The sequence below is a fragment of the Pholcus phalangioides genome, unplaced genomic scaffold, assembly GCF_987345545.1.
Source record: "Pholcus phalangioides strain wild (caught in Gottingen) unplaced genomic scaffold, Ppha-v1.0 ptg000010l_1, whole genome shotgun sequence".
Classification (NCBI taxonomy): Eukaryota; Metazoa; Arthropoda; class Arachnida; order Araneae; family Pholcidae; genus Pholcus; species Pholcus phalangioides.
Window position 1 is genome coordinate 37,416,607 of NW_028301603.1, and position 24,429 is coordinate 37,441,035.

A 24,429-nucleotide genomic window follows, 5' to 3' on the forward strand; every position below is an offset into this window, starting at 1 on the left:
GGAATTAGTCTAAGCGATAATATGACCCTTTTATCCAAAATTCCAAAAAAATTGGTACATGAGCAAAGGTTTATTGCAAAAGTAAGTCAAAAAGACTGAATAGATACTGTTTTTAAGAAGTTTCGGAAAATAGAAAAGTAAATGTATGTTGAATTTTTCCTATCGTCGTTCAAGGCCGTTGGAAAATCCCGTAGTTCTAGTGTTAAATGATATTTATAAAATTTCTCTTCAATATTCGAGCGTTCGTGAATTTATTTCTGTACTGAGTATATATTATCTGTTTTCGGTTGTTTTCTTTTTGATTTCATGAACAAAAGAATTCGATGTTTGCTACCCAAATCCTTGCTATAATGGTGGAACATGTTCCAGAAGGATGGAGAATTATACATGCGAGTGCCCGGAAACGCACTCTGGACCGCGATGCAATATCGGTCAGTACACTGTAATTTTCTAAATATTATATTTATCAATAAAACGGTGCCATCTATTCAGTATGATTCGAAATGCTTGCCCGCAGAGGACCATCTCTGCAACAGTTGGCTTCAGAAGCGTAATAACAAAAACTTTTTAAATGACACGCAGTTTCTGAAGATATGTATTTCTGTGAAGTCACAAAAAAAAAAAAAAAAAAACTTTCCATACAGCTTCCGTATGCCAAGACTCCCGAATAGTAAAATGTAGAAACTGCTGCAAAAAGCGGTTTGCAAAAATTCTCACATTTTTGGGTGTTACTTTCAATTTTCATCGGAATATTAAAGATGAAAAATGACTAGGTTTTGGCAGCTAATCGATGCATTGACAAGTTTGTATTGGCTTCAAAATCTCAAGTTTTACAGACTGTACATAAAGCGCCCGAGCGGCTTGCGGTAAGATGCTCGTCTACCACCTTGAGTGGTGCTGTCACGGTCCCAGGTTCAAACCCGAGGGAGGAGGATATAGAGAAGACATTTCCCTAACGAACTTGAGGCGACCACCTTACAGCGCCTTCATTTCCATAACCCCTCTCATTAATGGCAGTAACTTGCAATATAGCGATATGGCCAGATTTGATGTTTAGTGAAGTAGTAGACTGTATTGTGAGGTTACTACGATGTTTTAGATATTGACTGTTAAATGGTGCCTCATACCTATAACGCGGCCGGAAATTTAAACGAACTAGTTTCATTAGCACGGCACATTATATATTATTAGGAAATCATGAACAGGACATTGCGAAAATAATAATACCTTTTCAATTAGAGAATTACAATTTAATTTTATTTATTCATCGAAAATACTTCGACACGGTGCATTACACTAAACTCGATACAATTTTATATTCAACATGGACACTCTCACTCCAACAAATTATACACACAAAAAAAGGATACACAATAACTATATATATAGTTTGAATCACTCACCGCCATCTCAGGGCAAGGTTTCCCTTTCTTGCGTCCCCTGCATTTGAGGGATCTCGACCCGGGGTTACGAGGAGAGAGAGAAAATTAATGAACCTTCAAGCGCGACATGTTGATCGATCAACCTCCAGCAATACTCGAGTTCGAGTTCGGAGGGATTTGTGGCAGTACCTGCTACGTTTACGAGCATTGGCTGCCCTCTAAACAGGCCAGCGGGGGGCCAATGTGAAGAGGAAGGGCAAGGGAGCTAATGTATGTGTTTTAGTGAAAATGCGTGTATGTTGGTCAGAAATCTGGAATTTTGTCAATGTCGGGTACCCATTAAGTTAATTTATGAAAATTAACTAGGAAATTTTAACTGAACATGTCCGGACGAAATTGTTAGTCGTTTTAATATCGGCAGGAAAAGTGAAGTCTGCTGGTGACGTCGGAGGTTCGCCATGGTCTCACCGTATTGGCTGGTGAGTGCAGTCGAACGACATTGGCTGAAATGAGCAAGAGAACATGCACATACATATAATAATAACAAAAATAAAACTCCTCGAAGGGGAAAAAAAGAGAAATATGTTAGTAGTTTTATAAGCAAGGAAAAGGAGCTTTTGGCAAATTCGAACATCTCATAAGTTGAATTTGAACTGGCCACGGAATCGCCGTCCGATGAACTTGTGCTCGGCTCGGTTGATGAGCTGGTAATAGCGGCACTGTTTGTTGAGTTCTTCGGCGTGACTGTAAGTGACCGTTCAATGTCCGATATCTCGAGGTGCAGGAATGTTGGGCTTGTTTTCCCTTTCTTTGCGCTGCGCGTCACTTTTTGGGAGCCTCTCTGGCAAAAGCCTCGTGTGTTCCCAAGTGTGTTGGTGAAGAACCTCTGCTATTGGACGAAGGCAATCGCCTGATTTCTGTAAGGGGTTTTCATTGGCCCAGAGGCGCAATGTCTGCCTGTAGAGTTGTGATGGTGTTATGCAATAAGTACTTATTCGGTGCTCAAGTGCGTCTTAGAAATCCCTGGCGAGGGAAAGCAGACACACGTGTTGCATCCCATGTATGTATGCATGTATGATGTGGGGTTTCTCGATGAGAGGGGGAAGAGAGTGTGTGTAAGGCGCACTCGTGACAACTGTTCGTAATTGGAATGATCTCAACTATTGGTTATTTTATTCCGAATAATTCACTTGACCTTGAAACAGTTATACAGAGCGCCAGACCCATTTTATTATTAATAAGGGTCTATATCTCCTTCATCATTGTGACCATTAATGGCATGGTCGAGAATAATGACTATGGAATATAATTTTACTGTAATTTACAGTTACCCAGGAAAAGCTTAATTAGATGTAATTAGATACCATTTCTTGCACACTCGGTCATTGCACGTAGATCATGTTTGGCTACTTGCCATGTCGTTCATCATTATATATATATATTTTTTTTTTTTAATATATAAGTTTCTTCCCAAATCTTCCCTATATCATTGATTCTTCAATCTTTCTTTATACAGTTCTATTCAATATTCAATTTTCACATGAAATGCACTTATCCTCCTTATCTTCAATTTACTCATTTATACATTTTCTACCATATAAAATTGATTATGCGATTAACAATACATCCATATACTTACAAAATACCATAAAAGGATGCTCTAACATTTACCTAGTATTAAGGCTCTTAACCCTTTACCAAAAGTTTCTTTATATTGATACATTGTCTATTTACAAAATGAAAAATATATCCAAAAACAATACAATTCTTATTTATTTAAACTTACTTATTTACATCAATCCCTAATTATTTCCATTAGGCCTCCATCTCCCTCTCCTTCCCTTTTTTTTTCTTTTTTTTTTAAATTCCTTTTTATACTGTGTGTTCACCACATTTTTTGGCCGTAAATGTCTCATTCTTTCACTGCTGTCATATGCCACTAAATCCTGGAACAGGTCAACATTGGAATTTTCCGGCCTGTTGAAAAAATTTTCCGCAGTTCTTTTCACATACTTATAAATTGACTCTACATTAAGTTCTTTATGAAGATCAATTAATTTGAAATATTTTGGTGCTCCAGTAAACCTTCTTAATATTTTATTCTGAAAAATCTGTAACGTATATATATTTCCTTTAGAAGCATAGGCCCATGCTGGAGCTGCATACAATAACGATGGTCTAATTACCTGAGTGTACATTAGTATTTTGTTCTTCATACTTAGCTTAGTTCTTGGATTACAGAACCTTAGAATTTGATCTATATTTATGGTAGCATGCTTTATTCTGTTCGCTACATGCTTTTTAAAGTTCAAAATGTTATCCATGAATACCCCTAGATATTTTATCCCTTCTGATGGAAGTATCGTGTGACCCATGATATTAACAAAAGTGTTCATTGGTAGTACTCTAGAAGAAAACCACGCCATTTCACACTTTTCTGGGTTTAGCTTTGCTTTATTGAAATAATTCCACTGTTCAATTTTGTATATTTCGTCTTGAACCTGTTTTAGAGCTTTCTGCGGTTCATCACTTGACGTCATTAAAATTACATCGCCAGCATACATTGCCAGAAGTCCATTAGTTATATTAGGATAGTCATCCATGAATATATTATGTATGTATGGTCCCAAGTTGGACCCCTGATTAATCCCTGCTGTTATCTTTCCTATTTCAGATTTATTTTCTCCAATCTGAACTTGAAAACTTCTATTTGAGAAATAAGATGACAGAAACTTGATAATTATAGGAGGGTATCCTCTCTTTAGCATTTTGTGTAGTAGACCAGCTTGCCAGATGCAATCAAAGGCCTTGCTGTAGTCTAGAGCCACAGCCACTGTATATTCTTTTTTTATTTTGGCTCTTTGTATATATTCAATTACTCTTAGTAATTGGTGACATGTTCCATGCATGTTCTTAAAACCAAATTGCTCTATTCGACTTAATTTTAATCGATTTGTGGTTTCCGTAATTCTCATAGTTATTGACTTTTCCAAGAGCTTAGACAGATGTGGTAGCAAAGCTATTGGCCTATATGATTTGGCTTCCGCTTTTGGTTTCCCAGCTTTGTGAATAACTTTTATTATTGCTCTTTTCCACATGCTGGGGAAATGAGCCATTTCCATAATTAAATTAAAAGCGTTTTCTATTGAAATAGTAACATTCGGAGTTATCAATTTAATTGCCTTGGATGTAATATTGTCGTATCCCGGAGACTTCCTTGGTTTTAGTTTTGCCATATTTTCTTCCACTTCTTCAATTGTTATAGGTCTGAATACTATATTATCTGTTAGTATTTCAGTGTTATTCAGAAATTCATTGATCTCTGTTTCAGTATTTCTTACAAAATTTTGATTTAGTGTTTCATTTGGAGAAAACTGTTTTTCATATATTTTCCCAAATTCTTTAGCCTTTTCTGCATTATTATATACTAAAACCCCTTCTGAGTTTTTAATTGGTGGTAATTTATGTCTCTTGTTTTTCATTTTATGGTAAACCTGATATAGAGTACCATCTTGTGGTGACGCCTCTACAATCCACTGTGTAAAACGATTGTTTGTGTATTCATCAATGCCTTTTTTGACACGTTTAGCTTTTCTGTTGTATTGTCTTTTGTATTCAAGATTCCACGTTCTCTGCCACTTTTTACGTAATCTATTTTTCTCTTTGATTTTATCTTTTATCCATAGAGGAAGTCCCAGTGGATTTGGATGTGCAATTTTTTCTTTAGTTGCGTATTTTACTGAGTCTAAAATTTGGTTGGTTATTTTCTCTATCATATCTTCTGCTTCAGCTTTAGTGTTTTGACTTACCGTAAGGATCGGTGCTTGTTGCAATTTTTCCTGATATTTTTTCCAATTTGTAATTTTGTTCACCACCATTTTATGTAGAATTGAAAAGTCCATTACTATTTCTACTGGCATGTGATCAGAGTCCAATTCACTTAATACCTTGGGTTCTACATATATGTTGAGCCTTTTGGAAATCATGATATCCAAAATATCTGGTTGATTTGCCAATATCCTCGGAAAATAAGTTGGTTCATCAGTTGTATGTACCCTTATTCTTTCCATCTCACAGAATCTTTTAAGTTTTTTTCCTTGACGATTACCATTCTTGCATCCGAATGACGTGTCTTTGCAATTAAAATCACCCATGATTAAACTAGTATGGTTACAATCCATTATTTCTTTTAAAAGTTCAAGGTCTATGATGTTACCAGTTACCAGGTGGTTTGTAGATGGCCGTTACTCTTATCAATTTCTTTTCCTTGTACTCAATATCCACAGTTATTGTTTCTGTAGTTGTGGATTCAGTTGTGTTTATTTTTCCAAAGTTAAAATTATTTTTGATATATATTGCCACACCTCCTTTCCTTCCATCCACTCTGTCTTTCCTCACACAGTTATAATTAGAGATATTTGCCTGCCATCCTGGTTTTAGGTGCGTTTCACTAATACAGCAAATATCCGTTTTCCTGTCTATCAGCAATTCTTTCAATTCTGTTATTTTGTTAATTAGTCCATCTACATTCCAGTAGATCACCTCCAAAGGTCTACTTTCGTTGCTCATTGTAGAAGTGCTTCTGTGATTTTTTTAAATGCTTCAACAAGAATTTCTTTTTTTTCTGTATTACTTTGTGATGCCATAAACTGCCAAATATATTTCATAGCAACTTTTGATATTTTTTCTATGATAAAGTTCAAATTTATATTTTCACATTCATCATCTTTTCCTTCTTCCCATTCTCGTCTCATTTTCCTCCTCACATCTATCCTTGATTCTGATGATCTCATATCCCTTGCTTCCAACTTGTTAGCATATTGATTTTCTTTTCTGTTCTCCCAAAAGTTTTCTTCACCAGCCATTCTCTTGTTCATACTCTCAAAAATTTCTTTCTTTTTCTCCTGAATTATCTGTGGTTTCTTTTTGTTTTGATAATTAGGATTTATCCATACTTTGTCATTTTTTATTTCTTTTCGATTCTTATCTCCTTGTCTACTTTGACTTTGTGTCTGAGGAAGGCTTTTTTTTTACCCCAACCATTCTGAAGCATTAGTAGTTCTTATTGGGATTCTTGTCATATGATTTGTATTTCTTTTCCAATCATTTGTTGTCTTGGATTTTTCCCCTTGATCATATATTCTCTGTCCTCTGTTCCTTGGGTTCATTTTGCATCCCGACCAAGCACTTATATGATTTCCCAATGCAATTCGCGCATGAGCCCGGTCCGTCCTCTTTTTTCTCCAAACATTCATGGGTCATATGCCCTTGACCACATTTCATGCATCTGGGTGCATTATTACAGCTAGCCTGGCTGTGATAGAATCGCTGACATCGAAAACATTGAATTGGTCCTCCACGCCTTTTAAACGTCTCAACTCGCACTGCCATATTCAAAAGGCTGTCTAGCCCATAAATTTTTTCATTATTTTTGTTCTTTGGCATTTCAATAACTACCATAGGAAGTTCTTTTTTATTCCTAAAACTTACAAGCCTGTTTATTGAATTTATTTCAAAGTCCAAAGCTTCCGCTGTAAGATTTCTGTTGTACACGAGACGTGTATATTCTTTATCACTACTTTTATTGATTCACTTTCCTTCAATTTGAAACTGTGAAATTCATATCCATTAGAGTTTAGGAATTGCTTTACTTTTGCCCAGTCCTTGATACATTCCACTTGAAGTACCCAATCCCCTCTTCTTTGTATTCCTTTAAATCCTTTTTCACATATCTTATTTATCTCATTCCTCAGTGTTATCCAATTTTCTAATTGAGTTAGATATATGTCTGGGGGTTTATATTTCCTCCTGTCTGCTTTTTTTGTTCCTTTCCTTAGAATAGTCTGAAATCCATTTTGTTCCTCCTCTCCTTCAGTATTTTGATCACTTTCGCTGCTAGATGAATATTCTCCCTCTAGTTTTTTGAACGAAAAACCAAATTTAGCACTATTTCTTGACTTATTTACACTTTGACCATCTTTTTTTTGTAGATCTTCATTTCTATGTGTTTCTCCTGCTTCATCACTACTTTCTTCATAGTTGTGTGCACCAAGTCCCGAATCTGATGTTAGTATCGTTGTACTCTTATCTTTTTGCTCTTGTAGAGATGTCTCTACATTTCCCTTCACTTCTGCCATCATTATCCCTGCAGTGTCGGTCAATGTCGTGCAGTTTCCCATATCTTGTGCATTTTCCATTTTTTTCTCATTACTATTGAGCTTTTCCACCTTTTTGTTAATTTGTGGATCAGGAATAATTTGATTTTTTTCATCAATGAGACTTTCTTTAATTTTTTCACTATTGTTTCTTTGCACCATAGTATAAGAGAAACCCTTAGGACTAAATACACCTTTTTACTTACCTGATTCTCCCTCAGATACTGATTCTGAGCTTGAGAATTGCACCTCTGAGCATACATTATTATCCTTTACAACCTTAGATTTTTTTTCTGTCTTTCTTACCTGCGATCTTATGATCACACTCATTTCTAAAAAAGTTCACTACTTTTTTCACCAAATCCATTTGTTTTTTTAACATACGTTTACTACTCTTAGATTCAGAACATTTATAATACAAGTCAATCAATTTCCTAATTCTTACTGGATCACTGCATGTAGAACTTTCTATTGGCAATTGCTCTTCATATTGCCTGTTTAACTCTACTACCAAGGTTTGAAAACACTCAAATATAATTTCATGAAAATTATCTGCATTTTGATTAGCATACCTGGTTACAGTAATTAATTTTCCCCAAGCAGCCTTAACATTTACCGACGGCGAATTACCGAGTGCGCAAACAAAATCCCTCTCCATTTTAAACTATTTCCCGTCAAAATAGAATTAATCGTCGGGCGCTCTGAATAAATGCAACACTTACCCTTTCGACGCTTGAAATCAATCAGTTTTCCTGATGGCCCCCAGTCACAATCTCTGATCCTGAAAGGCACTATGGATCTTCTTCCCAGCGACGGCTTCCCTCCTTCTACGCCTCGTCCTTTCTCACTAAAAATAGCTTGCAAGCTTCTAACTAAAGAGCCCGGCCTTCCGCCTGAACTCTTTGACGATGGATCCGAGTATTTCCCGCTTATATTTAGTCTCCGCTTGGACTTATGAAGGAGAAAAAATGTTGCTGCCTTTCCGGTCAGCAACTTCGACGGGAATCGAGAAACGTCTGAACGCGTTGAGAGCAAGACGAAAAATGAAAATAATTCACTGTGTATTTAAAGCATAAAGGCTTTTTTTTTTTTCATAGCTTACTGCGTCAGATAGTCTTCATCCTTCTTGGACAAAAAATAGTGTCCTTTATTCGTAGTGTCTCTCAAACGGTGGTTTGGCTTACTAGGGGTGTAACTTTTCGCATTTTCTGTGCAGTTGTGGAAAAAAGCAGTTTTGGCAAGGCTCGAAATGGAAATTTAAAGCTGATGAGGGGGGCGGGGGCAACGTAAACTAAACATAATGATATAGTATGTCTGTGGAGAATAATTTGAAGCAAAATTTACCATTCTAAATCAGAAAAAAATAATAACAATGAGCAAAACTCTCTTTCTCTACTTAGTGGCGAAAAGGCACTTGGAATTTAATACTCTAAGAAGTCTTAAAATATTGATTAACCCTTTAAAGCGGCACGGCATAAATCACTAAACCCCTGCAAAATGCCACATATTTTATATATAAGTAGGTTTTCCTCTGATTCTAGTAGGTGCAAACTAAGGGGTATAGGGTAAAGTGTTTCATTGAGAAATAAACTTTACAAAATATATCTAGGCTTATCAATGCTTAAATAGAAAGGCATTTAAGGAGAAGCGAGATATCTCGTTAATGCCGCTTAAAGAGTCAAAGAATTTTTGAAATCCTTTTTGAGCTTCTCCATTATCTCTTATAGCATAGTTTCCCAACTTTTTTTGTCCCATCGTCCCCTTCTTCGGAAATTTTTCCCCCCATCGCCCCCCCCCAACGCAATCGAACCCGTAGCATCCTATGATATACCCGTAGCTTCTACCGCCTTCTGGAACATTTCATCGCCCCCGGGGGGGGGGGCGTTAACGCCCAAAATTGAGAATCACTGTCTTATTGGATAGCGTCACGTTGTTCATATGTCGGATATCCCTGATCTTAATACAGAAAATAAAAATACTTATTCCACACGGTTCACACTCTTATTACTTTTTTCTTGCTTTTCGTCAAAACTAACATAATTTTCACGACAGATGATTGGAACTTGTTGTGAAAGTTGTAAAGCAGTTTTTTTTTAATTTTATTTTAAGCTAAGAAATAATTCAATCAAAGTAGCACAATCATCTGGATCAAGTTGACACGATCTGGAAATGATGTATCAGTTTGCATTAGCTGAAAGAATTGGAATCCGGTACTTGCATTACCAGGAAATTTTAAAAATGCCTTGGATGTGTGATGATAATAAAGTGCAAAATTTGTGAATCCGAAATGTTCATGATAATTGTTATAAAGTTAATGTTAACAATAAGTAAGTCATTATCACTGATGATATAATATTTATTGTAACCAATAAACATCCATTGCATGCAATAAATTAAGTTTGGTGCAATAAACGCCTCCATAATCCAATTTCAAGGGGTTCTACCAAAATCCATCCAAGCCCTCTATTGTATCATCACAATAGGGGGGGGGGGTGTTGATTTTTAATCAGTGGCAGGTCTCGTTCATTTTTGAAAGCCCAAATATACGAGCCATAAGTGTTAAGTAAGCTGGTGACTTCGCATCGAAATAGTGGGCGGGGCGGAGCAGCAACTTTAGTCGATATATCTAATGTTTTATGTTTAATAGAACCGTACTATTTCACTTGAACTTAATATTATAGAGTTGTTCCTCGCTGTTCTAACTATATATAACGCAGAGGACAGTTACACAAATACACCATCAACACAGTTTCTATAAAACAAAAGAGAGAGAAACGGTATTCAATCGGACAAATGATAAATATCACATGGTAAATGATATAAAATCCGATTTTATGCACAATCACCAATCGTTAGGTTTGATAAACTTTGCTGAATTTATCACTTGACTTGACTATGCATAACACCCAAGCATCGTTGGCAAATTTGATAAATGGTGAAAAAATATCACTTTTACAAAGCAATTTCACCGTACCAATGGGACCCATTTATTCCTAAATAATGAACACTCAGAACTGCCGCAGTTTCGGCAACAGAAAAACCCATGCTTAATGTATCAAGAGCCTTTGCATCGAAGGAAATAAACATTTATTTTCTTCTGCCGGAAAACACTTGGTGGCATGTCATCACTCTTATAACTGTCGGCACTCCTTCTATGACAGTGAAATCATCTTTCATTCGATCAATATATTTCATTTAAGATAACGCACCTATGAAATTGCTTCATGTTTTCTTTAATTTAACACAGACAAGGCATCCTGCAGTGACAATCCGTGCAAGAATGGAGGAACATGTTGGGAAAGAATCGATTCTACTAATAACGAAACAAGCTACTTATGCACGTGTTCTTCAAATTACACGGGAAACAATTGTGAAGAAGGTCAAAGACTTTTTTTTCTAATTTGTGCATGAAATTTACAGTATTTTTTTTCACAATTTTCGCTCTATATTTTTCTCTTTTCATGTCATTTATTGCTGTGTCATGTAAATTTCATGTTCCACCGTCATCACGTCTAAACTTTGTTTTCATTCTGAAAGATTTCAATGCATGTGACTCGAATCCTTGCCAAAATGGAGGTCTTTGTTGGAAAGGAATGGGCTTGAAATATCTCTGCATCTGTCCAAAGACGCACAGCGGAGAAAACTGTGAAAAACGTGAGTGTACATTCACACACAGAAAAAATCATTTTTCACATGCGCATATTTCCAAGGTTACGGTATTAAATAAAGTACATGTATAGGTGTTTACTGATACAATGAAGTTCAATATAACGAGTAATACGGCTTATAACGAGAACCGCGCTATAACGACTGATTGTCAAATAGCTAATGTCAAAGATATAAAAAATATTCGGTTGTAGCGAATTCAAAGTTAGGAAGCATTCGTTATAAAGTCGAAAAAATCTTCAAAAATGAAAGCTTTTCCTTCTCTCTATTCAAGAATTGAACATGACTCTCATCCAGGACCATAATTAGGATTTTTGCCGCCCCCAAACTTTTCAGTCCGGGCAGTTGCCCCTGCCCCTCCTCTAGTTCCGGCAATGCTCTCATCAGGGTACACGCGCCTCTTAAAAAAAAATGAGGTACTTCGGATAAAGAATAACGACAGGAAAGTCAAATTGTTTTTACCTCTTCTCCCTATTTTTGGGCTACCCCTCCCCCCTATACACATGGGTTTTGTCTGTTCCAGTGACCAGAAGACCACGGTACCAGAACTTACAGTTTAAAGTCGTTTCCGAATGACCTAAACGGTCGTCATAAAAGTACTCTCCGATTTGCAAGAAAATGTCGACGAGTCCATACATCCAGGGAAAACAACAGTGACATAATGATTAAGGATTTCAATTGCTCAGTTGGTCGACTAAATAGCTTTGATAAAACAAAATTCTATACGAAAAACGTCTTAAGGCCGAAACACACTACACTGACGTGACGTGATAGTCTCGTCACGTCAGAGACGTTGTGATTTCTGATTCGTGGAAATTGTGTGACGTGGACTTCACCGCCACAGAAATTCCACGAATCAGAATTCACAAGACGATAAACTGCCGTGAGACCAAGAATCAATTTCATGACTTGTGAGATCTGTTCATTCGTTAATACGAGAGCGAAACGATCTAGAAGACTACAATTTTATTGGCCTGACCGATCAAAAAATTAAAAATTCGCTTATAACGAGAAGTTCATTATAACGACAATTTTCCTCGTGATTGTAATTGCCGTTATAACGAACTTTTATCAATCATGCAATGTACGGTTAATTAACGCACTTTTCTTCCACTCTTCTGTGCTGAATCGTCATCATGTATTTTCGAACAGCCATCAATCCGTGTGATTCTACGCCTTGTCTAAATGGAGGAACATGCTGGAAAGGTAGAGGACTCAACTACATTTGCCTTTGCCCTTCTACGCACATCGGTTTCAACTGCGAAACAGGTTCAAACCACAATTTTTATTTCCAAAAACCATTGTAATTCATATCCATTAATAGAACGCTTTTGAATATACTTTTTGATGGCATTCACGTCTTTATTATTCAGAAATTCATATTTGTGACTCCAGCCCGTGCCTGAACGGAGGGACATGTTGGAGCAGAAATAAGACAGAATATGTTTGTTCATGCCCGGAAACACACAAAGGAAACACCTGCGAAACAGGTTTGGAAACAACATGAATGTTAATTGCTAGTAACTTCATCTTTTAATGTACGTTGCATGTTTATTGCTACCTTGTGTTTCATATGTGAATTCGTCACTTATTTATAACCAGGAGTAGAACTAAATATATTTATGATATAGTGTGTTCTCGCAACCATGACCGCAATTGGGGGTAGAAGGAACTGGTGCCCTGGGCGCCGGACAAGACGGGGCGCTATATTCACCCTTTAACCTCTCCTTCAACCGCACAAGGGAACGGGGTGCCAAACTGCTCGCTTGCCCCGGCTAACAAAGCATCCAGTATCGGCCCTGCTCTCAAAAACTGGGACAACTCAAAACTCCCCTAAAAGAATTCCAGTACAGGATTTTCCAACTTTAACGCCTGATCATCAGAACCGTCAAGGATCATGACACTCCGTGAGAACTGATGCTCTGTGATCAAGTGACTAAGACTAAGTGACGTCGACGTCATCCATCTTGATTTTTTAGAAAGGTATTCGATCGGGTCGGATAGGGTAAACTCTTGGAGCGTTTACATAAGATTGGGGATCATGAGATCACTTATTGAATCCGATAAAATCATGGTGGAGAGAAAGGTCACAGCTGGTTATGATCAACGGCGAATTTTCAGACTGGAGAGGTATAAGTCCCTCAAAGAAGGATACTTGGCTATACTTTTCATTCATTATCCATTAAATCGATCAAGGTGCCAATGGAATTGTTGGAGAATTCGCAGATGGCGTGGAGCTAATGGGGGCAGTACGGAATCCAAACGATGAGGAGTTGTTCCAGACGAACTTGAATTTGATCGCTGCATGAGCAAACGAATGCAGCGGGAGTTTCAGCATTGACAAGTGCATGTCACACATTTTGGTTCGATCATTTGATCATGGATCATTTTTGTCGAACCACGGTCTGCCCACGAGGGCAAACTAGATCGGGACCTACAATTTATTGCCGATTCCGAACGGCAGATTTTTTTAATACTCACCGAGAGGTTGGGGCGCTAACCCCTCGATGTGGGACTCCCTGCGGTAGCAATTTCTTTTTTCTGTGGTGATGTCGCCATTTCTGTTGTATCCCCAGTGTCAGGAATATTTGCGACAAAACAAAACGGGTATCGAACTCGCGAAACCTCTAAATATCCGTTGGTACTTTAGGCGAGTATCTTATCGACCTGGGCTACCGCGCCCTCTCATTTTGATTCGAACAACTACGTTTCATTTACGAGGTGAATGATAATATTATTCCGGATGCAAATAGGATCACCGGTTTGGGAATTCTCACTAACGAGCGGCTCAGGTTCTCTCAACGTTGTCCCGCGGTGGTCAAAAACTTGAACAGAATACTCAGTTTCATTCTTAAAGCTGTGTCTTCAAGTGATCCTTCCACTTTTCGGAAGCCTAGTTCGTCCTGTATTGGAGTATGCCGTCTAATTTTGGAGGCTATACACCTACAGAGGAACATAGACTTGGTTGAGGGGGTTAGAAGACCTAAGCGTGTTCTTGATGATATTGTCACGTTTATTACAAACGGATCAAAACACGGTGAATTATTTTATTAGGCTAAGCACAATACAGGGACGAAAGGAATAGCGTGACCGAACACAACGAATACGCAGATCAAACTCTCCAAAAAACAAAATAATCAAAAAGAATTAACTTAAGTCACCATAGCAACCAATAGTTCAAAGAAATGAGATGGAGAAGACAGTCCTTTGTAAAGGCTTGTAGCCCTCATACGTTGCATTGCTCCCTCTTCACAGAAACAGCGTCCCGCTGTTTGTACGACGGCTCATGAGACTTGTTGTCAGCCTTGTTCCTCTCCTTGTTCCTCCTTAGTATTGTCGTCGTTGGAACAGGAACTGTCCTGAGCGTCCGGGTCATTGTACGGTTTCATACGGAGCACATGAACAACATCTCTTGATTTCCGCCGTCGTGAAGCAGGATCAAAATCTTCTACCGCATAATTCACATCTGATAATTTTCTCAAAACTTTATACGGGCCAAAGTACCTCTTCATCAATTTTTCAGACAGCCCGACTTTTCTTACAGGTGTGAAAATCCACACTAGATCTCCAGGCTTGTAGTGTACCATTCGGTGTTGAGAATCATAACGTTGGCTGTCATATTGTTGAGCCTGTAAAGTTCGCAGCCGTGCTATCTGCCTTGACTCTTCTGCTTGTGCAATTAATTGGCCAAGATGATCAGATTCCGGTTCACCCGAACTGTATGGGAACATAGTGTCTAGGGTAGTTTCAGCTTCGCGTCCATGTAATAAATAAAAAGGTGTAAATCCAGTAGTTTCTTGTCGAGCAGTGTTATAGGCAAACGTGACGAATGGTAGGATTTCATCCCAGTTTTTCTGCTCGACATCGACATACATCGACAACATATCTGCTAGCGTTTTGTTAAAACGTTCTGTGAGGCCATTCGTCTGAGGATGATACGCCGTGGTCAATCTGTGGGTCACATTACAAAGCCTGTTGAGTTCAGCAACGAGTCTTGACTGAAAAACCTGTCCCCGATCGGTTATAAGAGTTCTCGGAGCTCCATGTTTTAGCATAATTTCTTCGACGAAAAACTTGGCTACCTCTGGTGCATCTGCTGAAGGCAGTGCTTTTGTTATAGCATACCGGGTAAAATAGTCAGTACTTACAATGATCCATTTATTTCCTGCTCGAGACTTCGGAAACCGTCCAAGCAGATCCATACCAATACGACAGAAGGGTGCTTCTGCTGGAGGAATGGGAATCAAACGGCCCGGTGGTTTTTGAGCTACGTTTTTTCTTCGCTGACATTCCTTGCAATGCAATACATAGCGACGTACGCTTCGATATAGACCGGGCCAGGAGAATCGCTTTCGTATTCGGTCGTAAGTTTTCGCAAATCCCAAATGGCCTGCTGTTAAGGAATCATGGAAATGTCTGAGGATGTCCAACCGTAGATGTTTCGGAATAACAGGTAGCCACTTTTTTTCCGCCGGATCAAAATTCTTCTTGCACAAAACGCCGTCGATAACCTCAAAGTCGGTCTTAAGAGAGCCGCTTGACCCTTCATAAGCATGGATCTTATTAGCTACATCGGGATCCTTGAGTTGTTCACTTGCTAGGTCGAGGACTGAAGTTATGACACTAATGTCCTCTGGCACGGAGCTTTCGTCAACGGGGTACCTTGAAAGGCTGTCGGCATCATTATGTTTTCTTCCGCTTCTGTATACTATTGAGACCTCGTACTCTTGCAGTCTCAGCGCCCATCGTGCTAACCGTCCGGAAGGATCTCTCAGGCTGGCTAGCCAGCACAAGGCATGATGGTCGGTAACAATCTTGAAAGGCTTTCCGAAAATATAGGGTCGAAATTTTGTAATGGCCCATATGACCGCAAGACATTCTCTCTCCGTGGTGGAGTAATTTTTCTCGGCTTTTGATAGAGTTCTGGACGCGTATGCTATAACTTTCTCTTTCCCGTTCTGATGTTGGACTAGCACTGCTCCTATTCCGTAACCACTGGCATCGGTATGTAACTCTGTTTCAGCCTTCTCATCAAATAGCCCTAATACTGGGTCGGAAGTTAGGGCTCTCTTTAGAACTTTAAAAGCTTCTTCTTCATCTTTTTCCCAACGAAATTTTACGTCATTTTTCAATAAATTTTGCAATGGAGCAGCTTTCAGACAGAAATCCTTTATAAACCTTCGGCAGTAAGAGCTGAGCCCTAAGAAACTCCTCACATCTCGGATGTTTTGTGGAACAGGAAAATTTGTAATGGCTCTTACTTTATCTGGATCTGGTCTAATTCCCTCGGCATTCACAACGTGGCCAAGAATTTTAATTTCGGGTGCTGCAAACAAACATTTCTTTGGGTTCAAGTGAAGACCTGCGTCTTGAATGCATTGAAAAACAGCTGTTAAACGGTTAAGATGTTCATCGAATGTCTCGGAAAAGACGACGATGTCGTCGAGGTAGCATAAGCACATATTCCACTTAAGGTGACGAAGGAGGTTGTCCATCATGCGCTCAAAAGTTGCTGGAGCATTACAAAGTCCAAATGGCATCACCTTAAATTCGTGTAGTCCTTCTGGCGTTACGAAAGCAGTCTTTTCACGGTCAGCTTCATCAACCTCAATCTGCCAATAGCCACTGTATAAATCCATGGTAGAGAAATACTTTGCGCCCTTTAGAGAATCCAAAGTATCGTCTATACGAGGTAGTGGGTAGACGTCTCTTTTGGTAATTCTGTTTAATCTGCGGTAATCGATACAAAATCGCCATGTGCCATCCTTTTTCTTGACAAGAACTACAGGAGAGGACCAGGGGCTTTCAGATGGCTGAACGACTTCTTTTTTCAGCATCTTTTCAACTTCCTCTTGAATTATTCGACGTTCGGCAAGTGATACCCTATAAGGTCTTTGGTTGATGGGAGAATGGTCTCCAGTGTTAATTTTGTGCTTCACGTTGAGTTTGTAACTCCCCACCTTACCTCCATCACCAAAAGATTCCGGAAACTGTTCTAGCAATAGAAGCAATTTCTTTTGATGTTCACTATCAAGATCCGTTGACAACATTTGCGAATAATCGACTGGACTCGCATTACTCTTGCTAACATTCTCGTACGACAGCACTTCCGATAAAGCATTCACATAGTTACAGTCAAGTTGTTCGGCGCGGCCAACGCACATGTTCTTCAAGATACGTCGAGGTTGGGCTAGCCCATTAGCGACCCACAGTTCCCCTTTGTTATTAGCGAGGCTCATGATGGTTGATGGGATGGCAACTTCTTGGTTCATCAATAAAAACCTATTATTTTCTACGATAACGTCAATGTCATTATCCAGCATAGGAGCAGATACTTGTATCTTAGTTACTGAGCGTGCTGGTATGGTATAATCCTCTACAGCGTACAACCCCCCTTTCTGCGTAGACCGATGATCATGTAAGATCTCTTCAAACGTAAATTCTAACTTACCACAGTCTATGATTGCTTGAGACGCTTCTAGAAAATCCCAACCGAAGATGACATCATGGCTACATTTCGGCATAATTGTGAATTCCACTGGTTGACTGTGACCATTGACGGTGAGACGAAGAGTACAGGTTCCAAGAGGTTTTACATAACTGCCATTAGCGACTTTTAAGATAACATCTTGTGAGGAACATTGTTCACTATTTACAAACATAATTTTGCGTAAATGACGTCGAAAATCTTCTGAGATCACAAAGAAAGAGGCTCCAGAGTCTACTAGTGCACGTATGGGATGGTCGTCGAGGATAACATCAACATGATTTCCGAGCATCTTAGCGACATTGGGAGGATTTTGAAAAATAGCGGCCTTACCTCCAACAAAGGTCGCGCGGCTTAGTTTTCCTCATTTCGTCGATTCGGCGACTGACTAGAACGTTTATACGGCGACGGGGATCTGTAGCGGCGTGTCGGCGATCGTCCACGAAACGGGCTGGATGGAGGGGTCCTGGCGGCTGGTATGCTGGTCTCGTCGGTTATGCGGCTGTTACTGGGGTATGACGAAGCATGACGGCCTTGGCTGTTGCGGTAGGTGTCAAAGATGGCCCTTCGCTCTCGACAATAGCGTACGACGTGTCCGGGACGTCCACAGTGGAAGCAAATGGGACTGTTGTCCTGTGTACGCCACACATCAGTTTTCCTCGGAAGTTGTTCCAATGTTGGTTCCAATCTTGCCGTCCTACGGGTATGCGTCAACTGGCGCTGTCGTCTTGATCCAGGAGAAATCGGCCGTTGACGTTCTCCAGACAGAGAAGCGAGTGACTTTCCCACTTCATCCCTTACGACAGCCTCGATCGCTTGCAGTCCTGGTTGGTGCGTCTCTGCCGGTGGCATGGTTAAGCGCTGGATCTCCTCACGCACAATTTGACGGATAAGAGATGACAAATCCTCTTGTTTCTCGATAGCAGCTATAGGAACAACGTTTGGGAGTCTGGCAAACTTGTTTCGTCCGATCCTTTTCTGCTGCATTTCTTCTATGTAATGGCACCACTTGACGAATTCAGCAGTGGTGGTGACTTCTCTCATCAGCAGCGCCTGGTATACGTCCTCGGCCACTCCTTTCATGAGGTGAGATACCTTGTCCTCTTCTGACATGGCCGGGTCTACTAGATGACAAAGTCCCAATACGTCCTGGATGTATGATGGACTTGGTTCGCCACTCCTTTGCGCTCGACTCTTCAGCCGTTCTTTGGCTCTTCGAACGTACAGCTCGGTGTCACCAAAGGTTTTCTTCAGTTCAGCTTCGAACGTTGACCACGAAGTGAGTGTGTCCTCGTTGTTTTCGAACCACTGCCTCGCAGTACCTTCGAGGAAAAAGTACGCATTGGCCAAGCGATGACTGTCATCCCACCGGTTGAAGTTCGACACTCTCTGATACTCCTTCAGCCACCTCGTCGGATCTTGGTCAGGATCACCTCTGAAAATATTCGGCTTCCGGGTCTCCTCCATAAGAGCTGGAGTGAGTATTGTAGAACGTTCTTCTTCTCCTCTAGTCGTCATGGATCGAGAACGAATAGTCCTCGTAGATGTCACGTACAGTCCGTATTCAGGAGGAAGATTCTGTAATCGATTACTCTGCCGAGAATCGTCGTTAGAAGCCAGGCTGATCACAACTGTCGTTACCCGGCGCCTCCACCAAAAATGTCACGTTTATTACAAACGGATCAAAACACGGTGAATTATTTTATTAGGCTAAGCACAATACAGGGACGAAAGGAATAGCGTGACCGAACACAACGAATACGCAGATCAAACTCTCCAAAAAACAAAATAATCAAAAAGAATTAACTTAAGTCACCATAGCAACCAATAGTTCAAAGAAATGAGATGGAGAAGACAGTCCTTTGTAAAGGCTTGTAGCCCTCATACGTTGCAATATAATGAATATGTCTACATTCGAAGAACACGGGTGTCGGGGGATTATGATTGAAGTTTTTGAAACTTTCAACGGGAGGGATAGGATGAGCCATGAGTTATTAATGCACCATCACACAAGTGTTTTTTCAATTTCGGCAAGAAGACACAAGCACAGATTAATAAGGAACAACTCTAGGATGTGGAGTCGTTGGGAGTTTTCTCAAACAGAGCAAATGGAATAGCTTACCCCCTGATTTACAAATTTACTGCCAGAAATTGTATGTGGTAGAAACTCCGGTGTTTTCCCCCTTCCTGCGTGAATGAGGCTCTTCTATGCACTCGCGTTCGAGGAAACACCCCCAAACCTCTCTCACAAACCATGCAACTTCATTGATGGCCATTTTTTTAATGATATTTTAACATAACCTGATGCTCGTTATATTTCATTGCAGAAATAGATCCGTGTGAGTCAACGCCATGCGAAAACGGTGGCACGTGTTGGCGGGAAAAAGGTCTGAACTACACGTGCGTTTGCTCACCTTACTATAAAGGCAAAAACTGTGAAATCGGTAAGAGTTAATGAACAACAATTACTTTATTGAATCTTTTTTCTGTCAAGCTTTGTTTTCATATGAAAAAACATTAATATAGAAAAACAAGGAACGTTTTAACACTTTCGTTTAAAATTACGGTAGACGCCATTTATTAAAATCATGGATGATGTGATAATTCGTGATGAGTAATAATGATGATAATAAATTCGTGTATTGCTATTACTTTTGCAAGGTACGGAACGGACCATCATAACATGTGGAAAAAATTTGGTTTATCAGAACTTCGGTTCATGTTATCAATTTTTTCCCCCACGATAATGTTTTTTTACACATTTTGAAGTTAAGGTTTATCCCAACTCGTTTTCCCTCGTAAGTTATCGTTATCATCTCGCTGGACTATGTATGAGGCTAGAAGGTGTTCACTTCCTACTCCCTAGTTCATGAACGTTTCCGTATTTTATGTAGTAATTGGGCGGGCCGTAGTATTCGCTATGACCTTCCTATAGTGAAGACAAACGTATGGCAAGAAAACAATTTTTCTTTGGTTCTTGGTCAGTTTCTTTCGGTTGACCAGATTATATTTCATAGTTTAAAAAAATTGGTGGCAGATCGCAGCACTACACGGTAATAGTAGTAGTTAACCAGATCCAAAGGTCTTTTTCCGAATGGATCCACGAACATTATATTCTTTATATTTGGAAAAAGGATTCTAATTTGTGATGCACAATATCCAGTTGCATTCCAACATACTGCAACCAGTTAGGCGGCAAAGAAAAATGGAGTTGTCCCGTATGAACAAGTAGGATGAATGGTCATCGTACTTGCTACCGGGACATTTTTGAATATAGTTGTCAATCGGTTATTGTAATCAGAAAATCCGAGTCCTGATGTTATCACATTGAGCGACGTGCACTGTATAAAGGCATTCCAGAAAACTCGCGAGCTTAGTTTATTCATTTATATAGTTTATTTATTGTATATCGTAGTTCACATGTGATGTCCATCTTAGAAATCCCAAATTCACTCTATGGCTGTAATTTGCATTTCTATGGGCTTAGAGGTTCTTTTCTTGAACATATTGATCGCAAAAAAAATATTTTCAAGTTATTTTATGGAAATACAGAAAATGTATTGTTATGGACAAAATTATAAGATACCTACTGATTTTTGAGTGAAAAGTAAAATATAAAATTCAAACAAATTACATATAAATTTACCAAAATTCAAAATCAATGTTTTGTGCAACTTGCTAATCAGAGCAAAAATGCAATTTGGCATGGATTCAACCAAATCAATGAGAGTGTCACAAGAGACATAATTACAAGCCGGTGGTATGGCGGCTTCTAAATGTTCGGTGGAAGAAAATTACCTCCTTCCTGTGTATACTGATCTGCAAAGGATGCCCCACAAGTTTTCCATGGGGTGGAAGTCAAGGGAATGATCCGGTCATGGAAGAACATTGATGTTTCCTTGCTTAACCATTGCTTTGTGTGACCTGACACATGAATTTGGTGCATCATCTCGTTGGAATATGCAATAATCGCTATAAAGAACTTCTTTGCGTGTATACCAAGTTGCTCCTGCGAAAGGAGCAACTTTTCCTTTTATGTAGCTTTCTGAATTCATTCTTGAGGGTAGAAAAACCACATCAGTCTTCCTTGGGCAGAAAATGCTCCCCGAACCATCACTTAACTACCGCTCATTTGACGACTCATTAATTGTGACGTTGCAGACCTTAAAACATGCCAATATGAATGGAAACCATCTGGAATATCAAGATTGATTTTCCTTTCATCGTAGAACAGAGCAGAATACCACTGATGAGTCCGAGGCATGGTACGTTTTGCGAAAGTCAAATGATCCTGTTTGTGTTTCAAAGTTGATGGAGGTTTTTTCTTGATCTTCGGGAATTTGATGTTACTTGTAGAACTTAAAACTCTAGAAATTGTTCGCCGTGAGCACTGAAGTTGTAAGACAGATTTCATATTTCTGGATGACATTTTGCTCTTTAATGCTAGAGCACAAACATTGCGCTTTGATGGGACAGACCAGCATGGGGTTGCACCCAGATAGTTTTTCTATAGAATCACGTATTCCACGGTTTAAAAATTTTTTGACGGCGCATCCAATTTCACTTGCTATATTACGTTTTAGAAACACCGGTGCCACACAATAGCAAAATTTCACGAATTTCACTTTTTTGCAGCACTGTACTCGCGAGGTATTTTTTTCTACTGATGAGGTACGTGTAAAGAGAGAATATTTTTAATAGTTTGTTATCCAGTGACGTAGACAAAAATGAATTCCATAAAGGAACGCAGTTCTACACTACTGTAAAATGGTAGAAATGAAGATGTCTTATATTTTTGTCCCACTAATTTCTTACTGATATTCACAGAAATAGTAAAATATCAAAAACTATTTTTAGGACGTCCTTGTAGTTTCACTTACAATAACACAACATGAACGTTATATATATAATTGAGTTTCATTATTGTGGGAAAAATATACTTTTTTTTTTTTTTCGCGAATATTCGTAGCGTCTTATAATTATGTCTCGCACTGTAAGTGTTACGCGTTCTTCTAATAATGTATGAAGATCTATAATATTTCAACCTTTACGCTTATGGTGTAAAAATGATACATTTCTAAAACACAAAATTACGTGTTTATTTTCTTTGGACATTTTAAGAAAGCACGTGCTGATGTCGTAAAAATACATCTTTGGTTTTGATCATGGATTTTATGCAAAAGCTGCTAAGTCTTTACTTCAGATCTAGATTGAACCGCAGCTGCGTGAGTCCTGTCTTTGCTATTGTCGAGCGGTAGTAACTGCTTTGCACATATTTAGATAGTCCGTTTTTTTTCATAGAATGATACCACAATCACTCGATAGAATCAGCATCAAGTACCATCATCAGTCATCACGGAATTATCGAATAATCGATAAAGTTAGATGCGCATGACAAAATTCTTAATAGGAGCTTCGCTTTAAATCTTCAAAGCTGCTGGAACCAAAGAATAGTAGTGTTTGCATCCGTAGCACGTGTACGTTGCTCTCAAACTTTTAATTTCAGAAATTGAAAACTTGTTTGTATATGGTAACTTCGTTTACTACCAAGATTCAACTCCTGCCCGAGAGGATGCACCAATATTGTTACAACTCACATAGGCAAACTCTTGAAAGAAAATAAAGTTGCCAACCATACTAGTTTTCAATTTCTTTAATCAAAAGATAGAGACCGAAGTACAAAACGTTCAGGGAAGTCTATTGGTGTCTCCACTTTTTGATTCCAGAAAGCTAAACCCAACAAATTCCAATACCTTCAAATACTTAGCACGAAGGCGAAAAAACGATCTTTCCATCAAATATTCTGTCACATCCATCTAATGTTTTGAAGGAAACGAGTATATTTACATTAACGTATCTCATTTGATTTCGTTATAGTGTTATTTATGCTGTTGATTTAATTATCTGTGTTTGTATTCGTCAGTGAACGATAACAGATGCGATCCGAATCCTTGCTCAAATGGCGGTGCTTGCTCCGAAGTCCACGGTACGGATGGCTACGAATGCTCTTGCACCAAATGGTACACTGGTAAAAACTGTACAGAAGATTGGTGGTGCAATTTAGGAATCGGTAAATATTTGTGCCAAAACGGGGACTGTTCTTTCGACCACCAGAACCAAATTGGTTTCTGCAACAACTATATTCAAATAAATGAACGGAAATTTAAGGGTATTGAGATTGGAAAAATTACGGAAATTGAGCCTTGATTTGAGATGATGTAAAACTGATAACTATAAATAACTATATTCAAATAAATAACCAATAGCTGTGGGTCGTTCAGTGTCGAGGACTAAATTAATTAGAAATTGAGCCTTGATTTTTTGAGATGAAAAGATGTTGTTACTGTAAATGGTGAAATACGGAAATTGCTGTATTATGTGATTAACGTATTGGTGAAGTCAAGGTGAAATGATTTAATGGAAAATATCGTACGTTTAGATGAAAATTGAATTAATTTAATAAAAGAAAGAGTTATTTTCAATGTTTTGCCAAATATATGTTTACTGTTTTATTTGAAAGAATCTCTTTTTTTTGTGAAATTATTCTTTGATATGGTGAAAATCTAGATGCGCAACAAACAAAAATTCTGTTCCTTAAAATACCAAAGGAAGCCACCATTTCGGCAGGGGTTCTATTTACAAGCGTTCAATCCTTGGGAAAGGAAAGTCAAGTTGTGATACATTATGAGGAAGATACTCTGTAGACAGATCGCGAATAAGTATTTTGGTTGAAAATCAC

General features: G+C 38.8%; 2 protein-coding genes across 2 annotated transcripts; one reads left to right on the plus strand and one right to left on the minus strand.

The window, feature by feature from the left end:
- The first annotated feature begins 317 nt into the window (after window positions 1-317).
- LOC149081388 (uncharacterized) lies at window positions 318-24,175 on the plus strand. The gene is made up of 7 exons (XM_089237331.1): window positions 318-431; window positions 10,785-10,916; window positions 11,075-11,191; window positions 12,356-12,472; window positions 12,577-12,693; window positions 20,018-20,134; window positions 23,614-24,175. Exons 1-7 carry the CDS (start codon window positions 374-376, stop codon window positions 23,895-23,897), a joined length of 942 nt encoding a protein of 313 aa, XP_089093457.1. The 5' UTR covers window positions 318-373; the 3' UTR covers window positions 23,898-24,175.
- Window positions 18,045-19,208, minus strand: LOC149081389 (uncharacterized). The gene has a single exon (XM_089237336.1). It carries the CDS (start codon window positions 19,206-19,208, stop codon window positions 18,045-18,047), a length of 1,164 nt encoding a protein of 387 aa, XP_089093462.1.
- Window positions 24,176-24,429: the final 254 nt, after the last annotated feature.